Here is a 12,846-nt window from a genome sequence, read left to right as displayed (position 1 = left end):
GATGATCAACGATGCACCCTTCGATCGCAAACGCATATGTTGCGCCTTTTTATTAATCCCCCTTTGACAAAATTATAAAAAGATTCATTTATCTGCTTGCCATATCGACAAGAATCAAATAGTAATCTAATAAAATAGGGAGGATTAAATCGATCGATGCTACCTATTCTTTTCGAGGAAGATGCGTTTTATATTCATTATTAACAATGAATATATAAGTTAAGCATTAACAATAAATATAAAACAATCATCACATAAAACACACACACGCGCGCACACACGCACACACAACGCATCGCCCTCGCATCGCGAAAGCGATTCGGCGAAAGGAGTAACTTTCGATTGTGCCTTCCGCGCGAAATCAACGCAAATTTTTCGCAGCTTCCTGAGATATACATATACGAAGATAATTTTAGAATTTGGAGCACATGTCGGCTCTCTTCTACGAAATGACGAGTCGAAAGACGTCTCAATTCTCAGGCCGGTGCATCGTTTCGCATGGTGTTACGCGATCCGTCTCGACGCTTCGAGAGCGATTCGCTGAACCAGGAAGATTTCGCGGAGAGAAACGTCTCTGTCATATTCGCCTCGAACGCGTCCGAAGGGAGTCGTCTGCGCGATCGTCGATCATCGCAATGACGTCGTCAGGAAAACCGCCCGCTCGATCCATTCGCGTCGTTCTCTCTCATATTACATACGTGTCTATCTACTCTCTTTTCTTTCTTATTTTGCGTCTACAATATTTACAACGACAAAGAAAACGAAATCGATGCATCGTATGTTATCATCGTGCTCTCTTCGTCGATATAATCACCCCCTCCCCCCTATAAACTTACTTAATTTTTTTTCTTCTTTTTGTTTTAATGTATATATATATATATATCAAAACCTTTTCGCGTAGAAATACTGATCCCACTAAATATCCCCCGTGTGGTAGTTAATTGATATCTAAATTTTTCGAGACCGACTGTCTTAGAGCGTACAATCTTTTCTCGTTCAAGTTTCTTTCTTCAACATTTCTTTTTTTTTTTTTTTTTTGCGAGAAAAGAAGACCGCGAGGGAAGGAAAGGTTGTGGAAAAACGTGTGAAAACATTGCTCCCGATGTTCAGAAAAAAGACGAATATTACAACGTCCAAAGTTATTATAAATTGTTTGTTCTCAGAATGCAACTACAGCATAATTTTAATATATTATACCACGTTCATATAAATACTCGTTATCGAGAATGAAGATTTCACGACATTACGAGCATCCCTCGTATATATTGCCTCGCGCACCGTTATATCGCGAAAGGTCAACGCGCTAATTGATATCACGTTTCACAATATATTTTCACGAGCGACTCGGCCATCATCATTGTTGGAGAATTGTTACGAGGAAACGTGCGATGTCGGCCAGTGGATCGTTGTTCTGCTTGCGCATTGGATCGATGAAAGCGCACCTCGTGCGAAACGACGAGCCGCGAATACGACCGGCTCAGAAATACGGCTATACCAGGCAATCCTAAATGACGATGCTAATGATTTCCGGAAATATCCGCTGGGAATGATTTTTCGACGCATTTTGCCGAAATCATTAAAATATTATAAACGGGAATCCGGAACGATATTTTCGAAGCGCGTAATGCGATTAAACGCAGAATGAGGTGAGGCATAGATGTGACGACCTCGTGAACGTGAAAATTAATGAAATTCGTTTCAGGACGACGATAACAACAACGAAACACGTTTCAAGATACGTTTTCGCGCGTCTCGGAGCCGTGGGGATGAGAATAACAGCGGGGTGCGAGCGCTGTAAATCGAACGAGGTCGTCACGCGGACCAACCTTTATCACGATCGTAATTTCATGAAGAGCCGCGGAACGGCGAATTGACATTTTCAGGATACGCGATTCTCGCATACCCTTCGCTATTTCCCTTTCCTCCTTCTTCCTCCCCCTGGCGTCGCCGCCGCCGCCGCCCTTGTAATCCTTATCCCTCATCGCGGCGGCGGTTCCTATCCCCTTGCTCCCATTCTCAGTCGGCTCGTTTCCTCTCCCTCACGGTGATATTGATCCTCCTGCCGCGAGGCCCACCCACGAGCAGCAACGTTAGGCTGCTACTCGACCTAGTATAGGATCGTAACACAGATCGAGACGCGAGAGGCAGCCGGTCTTCGTTCAAAGATTTTCAAGTTATGAGAAAAAAAAAGAAATAATAATATGCAATAATATATTATATATATTTATGTAAACGCACGCGCGGATTAAATTAATTTTGTTTCAACCGATTATGAATTTTCGTTGGACAACACAATACATAGTATGATTAATAAGACGATTTGTCTTTAAAAATGTATATGTCCAAATAAAGAGATATTTTCGTAGGAACTCAAAGCGCGCTTTTATGATTAATAACAATTCAACATGAAATTTATTCGATATATGAAATGTTCATATTTTTTATATGTTCCTTTTGTAGATATTTATAAATAATATGAATATATGCGCTCCCTAATCATGATTACTCTCGAAATTAATACGGCGCATTAATATCAAAATTTCTCAACAATTTCTCAGCGATTCCTGTCTATGCATCCTGTTCGTGCATATGAATTCCCGTACAGACTTTGAGCGTATCCTTATACCGTATGTTAATTTTCTAACAACTCGATAACAAATGAATCAATTTTTTAGGCACTGCTATTAATTTATGCTCGAAAAGAGAGAGACAACGATCCACTGTGACAATCGACATCAAGTATTTTTGCTCTCTTGGTTGGTCCCTGATGCTCTTTTTCCTATAACAATGCGCAATTTTGCCTTTCTGCTTTTCCTCCCTTCCTCGTTTGTGCGAAAAGTACAATATGATAAACAAACATTAATATGTTGGTGGTGATTTTCGTCGATCTTCCCATTTAAAGATAATTAGAATTAGAGTATTATTTTTGCCTTTCCAATCCTTCGTTCTCTATTATTTCCTTAAATTATATTGATGTGGCCCCAATATTTTACAAAACAATAGAATATCCTGCCCAAATGAGAATTTAAAATAATTATTATTATAATATCTTGATCCACTTGATGCGAGACTTGTCATTAATTTTTAGCGACGAGTCGCGACAATAAAATCCAATCGAAAGTCTTCGTGTACACTTTCGGCGGACAATCAACGATGTGTTTTTTGCATATGATACATGTATATACATATGTATCCATACATAAAAAACTTATTGATACATACAAAACGTACATCCTTGATTGTTTGCTGAAAGTGTACATAAAGACTTCCGATTATATTTCGCTAAAAGTTAAACCCCGCACCAAATAATATAATAATAATAGTAATAATAATAATAATAATAATAATAATAATCGCGGCAAAGGAAATTAATGCGACGTATTAATTTCTCGATGGTAATCATGATTGGAGCGCATATATATTTGTATTATTTATAAATATTTATAAAAGAAACATCATATAAAAAGTACGGACATTTCGTATATAGAATAAATTCCATGTCAAATCGTTTTTAATAATAAAAGCATTGGGTTCCTACAAAAATATGTTTTCACTTGGATATAAACTTCTCTAAAAAAAAAAATTGTCTTATTAATCGTATGTATACTATATATTGTGTTATCCAACGAAAATTCATAATCGACCGAAACAAAATTAATTCAATGCTATAGTCTTGGAAAATATTGAGGTCGTAGCAAAATAATACAAAAAAATAAAAGGTAACGAAAGGATGAGGAGGAATAGAGATGTACTAACTCTCAATATCTTAAAAATAGTAAGATTGACCAAAATCGTCAACATTATATTGATCTTTGTTTATCATTTTGTACGTTTCGCACAAGCAAAGAAGGAGAGAAAGGCAGGAAGTCTTCGTGCACGCTTTCGGCGAACAATCGAGGATGTGTTTTTTGCGGATATATATGTATGTATATATATGTATGCATGTGTGTGTGTGTGTGTACATATACATACATACATACATTTAAGCATGGGATTCAATATATCTCTGCTTCTCTTATAATACAATATTAGTAGTTTTATCTTGGGCTTTTTGCCTTTAAAAATGGTACTTTTGATTAGACGAACCACAGATCGCTATCCTTTTTTTTTTTATTTATGGAATGTATCGCTATTTAGAAGATTAGTCATAGATTCCTTTTCTTTCTTATAGCATTGAACTACATTATAACATTATTAACAATTCTGCATACAATTTGCAGCACGAATTTCAATTGATTTGTTTGCGATATTATTCATGATCATTTAAAAATTTGAAATAAAGCATAAGATTTTGATGAATAAAAAAGAATAAACAAATTTCCTGTTAGCGTATTGCTAACATTAATGCAATATTTTTAAAAAGAAAATCTTTATTGTACATAGATATTGAAAACTAAAGAAATTCGAAACTTTAAGATCGCATAGTTTAATCAAATATATAAAAATAAGAAACTTGTAGTATATATATATTATATATACTTATATGATATATAAAATAATAGTGATTATATGATGTAAATTAATACACCATGAACGAGAAATTTAAAGAAGCATAGTAAAAGAAAACAAAAATGAATGTATCAGCATATATATAGAGCACATTTGCCAATCGATAAATATATTTATTAAATTTTAATCCCGAACGTGTGCAATATCGCATTATATCTAAGTTGCAAATAATCATGGTGAGATAGAAAGTAAATATACTCGTTTCAACATACAATTAGTTCCGAGCAAAGTTCCAAGAAATGATTGCATTTGAGAAAATACGAATAGTTATCGCATCGAAAACGGGTACCAAATCAATTGAAATTCGTGCTTCAAATCATTTGTATGCGGAATTATTAATAATGTCAATGTAGTTCAATGTTACAAGAGAGAAAAGAAATCTGCAACTAATCTTCCTTCGTTCCATTTGCATCACCATATTACCATCCATATTACCATCGTCGTTATTGATAATCTCTATCACCTCATCATAATAATGATCTATTATAAGTTTTTATTTTTATATACTCGGCTAAGCTGTACGATTTTATATAACATTTCGAATTTCTTTAGTTTTTATTATCTATGTACAATAAAGATTTCTTTTTTTGAAGATATTGCATTAATGTTAGCAATGCGATTTAGCAGGAAATTTTCTCATTTTTTATTGTATCGACAAGCTGGCGCAAGGTAACCAATTTTTGCGGTCGAATACGTTCAACCAAGTAAACTCTAATCGTATCAATATCTCTATCTAATTGCGCGGATTTCGACGTGAAAGATCAAGGGAGAGGAGAATCGTCTTGTGGAATGCCCGTCGAAGTCACCGTAAGTGTCGTCGACGCGAGCACTCGAGAAAATTTATCGATCGTTCTCGGTATAGCCATAGGCGAACTTGAAAAGGTAGGAATCGCGGGTTCTCGCGTTTTTCTCCAAGCGCGCAATTGTTGCTAAATAAGAAAACGAGAGATATAGAACGATTTCCACGTATCTCTTGATATCCCACGCTACCATATCTCCGTTGAATTAACTTCCTCGCCTCCCTCGGCGGTTATTATTACAAAATTAAATTTTACTAAAATGTGATTGCCTAGAAGAATAAGTCGGTGACCGCGAAAACGGCGACCAAGAATGCACTACGACCGGTTGTGGAACGCTGTCGCACCGATAGGTAACTGTCACTCAGTCGTCAAATACAAACGAACTTGCAATAAACGATATTCACGTGCGTCACCAACTTGTGCCCGTTCCTTTGTCGCGAGGTCGGAAGTCAGCAAATTTTTCTATTACATAATTATTATTTATACATCATATTTCATAAAACTCGTACGTTTGATTGAATTAGACACGTTTCAGACTGTTCCTTTTTAATTCAGAATTAAATTTTTATATGCCAAAGAAAAATGTAATGAATAAAATTCTTTGACTTTTAATATGCATACAAAAAATCAACTTTTGTAACATAGTGAGGACAAGTACGGTGGGAGGCAGATCAATACGCGGACAGACAAAGTAAAATTTGTCGGTATTGTCACGCCAAGTATATATTTTATCCTTGATGTATGACCGCGTCCCATTGTAATAAATCGACATACCGGCTGACATACCGACCACACAGCAGACGTAATGATCTCATTATAGAATATCGAGATTGAAACCGGCCGTAGAATCAAGAGAATTAAGCAATTCTTGAGCGCTGAAATTCGACGTGTCTCCCGTAGGAAGATTTTCCAGGAATTCGAGGCTAAAGTCAGCGGCCGCCACGGACGGATCCGTAGTAGCGGTAGGCGGTGGCGGTTGAGGGTGTTGCTGCGGTGGTGGCAGGCTCCGCACTCCCGGGCTACCCGCGCCGTATTGCTGATGTGGATGCAACGGAGAACCTAGGTATATTCAAAATTCATTTATTATTATTTATCTCAAAACTGTTGAATAAAAAACCACACTTCTTGAAAGAGAAATTATATTCTAATATTACTCATTTCTCGCATAAACATATTTTTTCTAATGCGTTAAACTTTAATATTCGAATTTAAACGTAATTTTTTTATTATTTCGTGGACTACTTACCAGTTCCAGTAACGTTTACCGAATTAACGGAACTTGTCTGCGACATCTGCATCTGCAATGACATTTGGTTGTTGTTCTGCTGCATGGCTAGCGTTTGTTGTTGGTGCTGTTGCGATAACAATTGTTGCATCTGCGTGCTGTTAGCCATTCCCGAGCCGGCTATATTACCGTTTTGCGAACGGATTAACTGCTGCTGATGCTGCATCTGCGCCGCGGTCATTTGCATTGAGCCGCCTGCGCCACCCATGCCAAAGCCACCTATGAAAAATCATACGATTCCATAAAATCCTGTATGTCAATTTTGTGTAAATAACTTTTACGAACAATAATAAATTCACTCATTCAAAACGAGTTCAATTTTTCGTGAAATTTTCCGAATATAATTTGCATTTATACGTTCGCGTATGTAATCCGTCTATTTAAAAAAATAAATAAAATATAAAGTAAAAATAAATAAAATATATTTTTCCGATAAAAAAGCAAGAATATTATTTTAAAAATTAAATGACCAAATAAAAGCAGAAATTTGACTGGTAACTAATATCGCGATCGTTCTTTCCTTTTGACGAATGCAACAATATCAGCGATTAAAAGGGCCATTTTCTCACCTTGGTGACCTTGCTGATTGAATTGCGATCGCATCTGCGCTTGAAAGCCCTGCTGCTGTTGCTGCATTAGAACGTGTCGTCCCCATTCTTGCTGAGGGGCACGACCCGCGATGCTGTTCCCAAGGCCGTCCGGAGGGCCGACGCTAACGTTGGGCGGCCGTTGATTGTTAGTTCTCGGATAGCCTAGCCGTTGGTGCATCTGATGCATACCGCCGATAGCGGCCATCCCGCCACCACTCATGTACATATTACCGCCGGCCGCGTGTAACGCCTGCTGTTGCTGCTGTTGTGCCATTTGCGGCCTCATCATCGGACCTGTGAAAAACATATTGCGTCATAATGTAAGAAGCTGTCATGGTTGTTAAAATTCTCGTCTTTTTTTCTCTGTAGCCAAATTTTGAATTTACTCGTACATTTGTATGTGACCAATATTGTGACCACAAAACATAATTATTGATAATAATTTAGACTTCTGTATGTCCCTAAATAATTTAATAAGACTGCATCAACTAAATTAGAGAGAAAAGCATACAATAAAGATTTGCAGATTTTTGCTCGAATAGAATCTCGGGAAAACCGGCGTCGACCCGATCGATAGGAGTCTTGTAGAGGCCAGGGTATATAAGGATAGTTTCGACTCCCTCTCTCTCCCTCTCCATCTCCCTTCCCCTTTCCCTCTTCTTCTCTTCACCATCTAGTCTGGAGCGAATCCAGCAGGACGTCAGCATCGCGTTCACGCTCGGTCGAATTCTTTCCGCGCTAATATTCAATGCGCAATCCGTGCCAAAATATCGAATAAAAGTGGATAGATTAAAATGCATAAAATATTTATTTATTACGAGTAACAAATATTATTATCGCAAAATTTATTTCTTTTCGATCATTTAATTGAACGCGGTCGGCAGCTCTTATATACTTATGATATGGATATTTAACTATAAATGAAGGAACAATGAATACCTTGAATGAATTGATGAGACTGAATTTTTTTTTTTCAAATTTACCTGACGGTGGCATAGGTTGTTGCGTAACTCTACGCATGGGTCCGGCATTCGCGAACCTCGCTTGCTGACCCATTCCGATACTAGCATGCATCATCTGTGCTTGTGCCGCAGCCTTGTATTCGGGCGGTGGCGGCCTTACAACAGCTCCCATTCCGCCTGCCATGTGCTGTTGTTGCTGCTGTTGTATCACCTATAAAAGTAAAAATACACATCATATATATATATACGTTCTTTCGCGGGATTCTCTTAAGTAAGAGAGCAGAAGGGCGTTTCTCGTCTAATCGCAGGTTGTTGTTCGATCAAGAGTGGAAAGAGACGTCGACTGGTGCGACGAGCAAGAGGGGATGAAGGCAAGACGAAAGAAAGAGCGAAAGAGTAAATGTATCCGATGACGAGAGGAAAGCAACGGCGGAGTTCGTCTCGGCTACATCGCGGTCGCCTTCCTGCGGCGATCGCTGTTCTTTCATTGTGTCATACGTCTTTCTCTTTCTCTCTCGCCATTAGACTTTCCTCGCGTAACACCAGGAAGCGAAAAATGCAACATCGACTTGTGCAACAACATCAAATACTATTCCTCTTCTCGTTAATCTCGATAATTCGCACCGAATGCAACGATGCACCCCGAACACATTCTCTGACTATACGTTCACGATAGATCATCAGTTACGAACAATATCGTTCGGAGAGAAGAGAATGTGCTTCAACAATAAAACAAGCAGATTTGAATAAAAATGAAGAGATCTAAAAAAATCTTGAAATTAAAAAAAAAAGGTCCTGTCTCTTATAGCAGCGATTTCGAGATGAATTTGTTATTTTCGTGAGAAAGAGATATTTATAAAGTATTTAATTATAATATATATATATATATATATATTATATATTTCTCTAAAGTTGAATGAGTTTCTATCGTTGTATATCACGAGCTCGAACAATTCTTAGAACTCATAGACATCCGTTGTACGATGATGCTCTCGTTATTCCGTGCACGTTAACTGTTCTAATAGAACGGAATGGATACCGGACCGATTATTCTGTCAATTCCAATATCATTGTGAGCCTGTCAAGTAAGCGGTAATTGAGATCGCGCGTGCGTCTACTTATACAGATACTTCTGCAAAAATCCGAAAAAGAGATTGCAAAATTCGATAAAGATATTCTCCAAATGCTTATCAAATTATATTTATTTTGTCATTATATATATATATATATATATATATATATATATATATATATATATATATATATATATATATATATATATATATATATATATATATATATATATATATATATATATATATATATATATATATATATATATATATATATATATATATATATATATATATATATATATATATATATATATATATATAATGACAAAATAAATATAATTTGATAAGCATTTCGTAAATATATTGATAAAGATGTAAGAAAACTGTATGTGGTTCTCTCTCTTAAGACAAATATTATGCTTCCTTAATTCATCATCTTTCTCGAGACATTTTTCGTTAATTATTAATCAATTACGTACGATACAGGTACGAGAACGTGTGTCGGTCAAAATGACTGTGTCGCACGTATTAACATTAATCGAGTTCACGTGAATATTTCCGAATAAGATCATTGAGCTGGTTTGGACCGTTCTAAATAATATAACGCTCTCTCGCTCGAAGCTATCCCTGGAAGAGCGAATGACTAACCAACTGCGCGAAATGTACAATTAGTAACTGGAGCACGATGTCGTCTTCGCTACCTCAACATTATCAAGATAATCCCGTCGCGCGCTGCGACTGAGTCATCTGCCCAATAGGCGACTCGTTGAGATCTAGGCGAGTGTGATCGCGTGTGACTCGCCAAGAGTAGCTTTCGTGTATGCGGTGCCACGCAATTTTGCGTTGACATCCCGACTATGCACGTTTAATCGCGCGACGACGATTCCGTGAGATCGAAGGGAACGAAACAAGTCGCGATGAATACAGAAAAAAAGAAAAATACAATAAGAGTTTAATTTAAATTAATTTAAAAATTTGATTAATTTCTGTAAACTTGATCCTGGATATGTATCATGATTACGAGAAGAGCACAATTAAAGAAAGATTTTTACCGTGGAAAATTAAAAAGCCAAAAGTCGCTTTATCAAATTAATTAAAAAAAAAAAAAAAATCGTGTCAAATCTCGCTTGAAAATTCCAGAATGAAAGGGAAAAGAATTGGAGATATAGTCTGTTCAAAGATCGACATGGATTTACAAACTGTTTATTCAATATATCCTCTATTTAACGCGAGCAGTTGTATAAGAGAGATGTATATGTGTATTACGCGATTTAACAAATTGATTAAAAGGCGGAAAGCTATCGGGTAGATAAAAGTGTATGTATCGATGATACTTAATCTCGCGTGAAGCGCGAGTAATCGCCGAGGACGCTAATTCACCGATACATCCCCGTGCTTTCTCGATCATCAACGGACTTCTCGCGCGGAAACTTCGGCAAAAACTTTTTGTCCATTGTTCCCCGGCCGTGTTTCTCCGGTCTCTGAGAAAGCATCCCGCGCTATTTGTCCTATTTGTGTCTGCTTCTTTCGACGCGGCGGGACGCAGAAGTTGCAAAAGACCTAGTAGCGGTACCTGTTGCATACGAACGTCGCGGAACCCTCTCTCCTCTTTTTCTCTTTCTCTCTCGCTTGAGTTTAATGTCTTAGATAATGTGCCATCGGAGGTATCGCGAGCATCTTACCTATCTACTTACATAGACGATCGTCACGGTACAAGTTTCGCGTTTATCGATGTAACGACTCTTAATCGCGATTCTCGAATAGCGAACGAGTCTCGAGTTTCGCATAAGTACGAACGATATGAGGGTGCGAAAATCCAGAAGGGAAACAATCGCATAAAAACATATATATAACATACGTGACAATTCAACGAGAACTGAATATTAATATAATTAACATGACAAGAGTTTTATTACATATTTAATCACTATGCATTAATTCGTAAACGAAGATCATTTACGTCAGTGGCGAATATTTGAGAAACTGACGACACGTTTCGAAAACCCACATCGAGATATATATGTTTAAAGTATGTGAAACATCCTCCCACAAACTTATCAAGCTAAGAATAAACAAAATGCGTGTTTACCTGTTGCGCGCGCATCAGTTGCTGCTGCTGCTGAAGAAGTTTCGCGTGCTGATGCTGATCGACCTGGGCCGGTGATACCTGCTGCGGATGGCCTCGCGCTCCCGGACCAGGAGCCCCAGGTTGCGGAACCCCACCAGCGGCCGCAGCCGCGGCCGCTCTCTGCCTCAGACTCTGCTGGGTGAAGTTGATGGTCTGCGACTGCGAGACCGAACAATAAGTGTCGGTCTGGTTGGCCGAAGGGCCGGCCTGATTCTGCGTCTGTTGTTGATTAAAGTACATGCCCTGCTGCGCCGCGACGGACACGACCGGCTTCAGATCGCCCGTGAGCTGCATATGTTGGCCGGCTGACACCTGCGAGTAAAATTGAAGATTTATAGTTCACAGCTCTTTGTAGATTGCGGAGACGAGAGACTGCGCGTGATAAAAATCTCCCGCTCGGAGATAATACGCGTTTCAGACGCAGGGATACTTGCGTCAAGACGCTCGCTATAATTTTGTCGGCACGACAATAATAAAAAAATAATATATAAAGATTTCTGATCACACAAAAGTCATTCATTAATTTTATTTATTATAAGTTATTTATTTTTCTATAAAAAAAATACTTGAGTTATCGATAAAAGTGTAGGAAGAAAAATTTGTAGAGAATTAAAACATTTCTCGTAAGTGTAGATGTAGATTCGATGTACAAATAAAATTAATAAACATCGCATCTTTTAAGATATATCTTAAAATATATCTTAAAATCTTATTGCAACTTATATACAAGTGCCATATGCGACACAGTTGGCGAAATATAACTGGTATTTAAACACGAAAAGTTTTCTCAAGTGCAATCTTCTTACGATGTGGTAACTCGTTAATTGCATACACGTGGAATGCGTGTAAAAAGAAGGAAATGTTATAAGGCTTATAAATTGCATGCTCATTCTGGTCCAGTAATCATTTTGCTATCAATATTTTTCCTTCCTTAATGTGTTTACTCGCCGAGAGAAACGCGTGGTGTATTTTTTTCAAACCTTACCGTTGGAAATGCAAGATTCCTTGAATTTAAAATCGGCTACATTTAAATTCAGGGAATGACAAATAACTCTGGATTATGGATACTTTACTTTGTTTTCGGGAGAATTCACAGCGAAGAAAAGGATCACGCGGTTTTCCGGGAATATAATAAGATAACATTGCCGCGAAAGAGCAGGAAAATTTCGCTTCTGGAAAAAGAGCATCCGATATAAACAACCGATGACTGGATTGTCATCGCTCGAATCGCCGGTAATGATACGGGATGGCTACCGTTCTTCTATTATTTGATATCGCGCGACGAAAGAGGAACGAAGAATAAGCCCAGAACCGTGTCCCGCGAATGACCCTTCGACCCTGCCCGCCGGCTGTCGAACCCTCGTAATCTAGTTGCGACTTTGTATCTCGATAGCACAGACGCGTACAATTCCCGTCTCCCGAGCCCCCGCGAGACTCTAAGCACACCGCCAAATTGCGTGTCGTCGGGGTCGTCGCTCCTATGTTTTTATCGGTGA

The 12,846-nt window shown here is 38.0% G+C and overlaps 1 protein-coding gene across 4 annotated transcripts in view; it reads right to left on the bottom strand.

Annotated features, from left to right (window-relative positions):
- Positions 1–1,001: 1,001 nt before the first annotated feature.
- The window catches only part of LOC115239321 (neurogenic protein mastermind), a 159,204-nt gene continuing 147,359 nt past the window's right edge, over positions 1,002–12,846 (bottom strand). For 3 of the 4 annotated variants that reach the window (XM_029813791.1, XM_029813792.1, XM_029813793.1), the window contains exons 3-7: positions 11,312–11,662; positions 8,168–8,357; positions 7,164–7,478; positions 6,556–6,813; positions 6,124–6,368 (exon numbers count right to left, since the gene is read on the bottom strand). In XM_029813791.1, coding sequence (XP_029669651.1) covers positions 6,124–6,368; positions 6,556–6,813; positions 7,164–7,478; positions 8,168–8,357; positions 11,312–11,662 — 1,359 coding nt within the window. Of the gene's footprint in view, positions 6,369–6,555; positions 6,814–7,163; positions 7,479–8,167; positions 8,358–11,311; positions 11,663–12,846 lie in introns of all 4 variants that reach the window. The other variant, XM_029813790.1, reaches the window with a different exon arrangement.

This window comes from Formica exsecta, unplaced genomic scaffold (genome assembly GCF_003651465.1).
Source record: "Formica exsecta isolate Colony F162 unplaced genomic scaffold, ASM365146v1 scaffold370, whole genome shotgun sequence".
Taxonomy (NCBI): domain Eukaryota; kingdom Metazoa; phylum Arthropoda; class Insecta; order Hymenoptera; family Formicidae; genus Formica; species Formica exsecta.
Note: the sequence above shows the minus strand (reverse complement) of the source record. Positions and strands in the feature narration are given on the sequence as shown.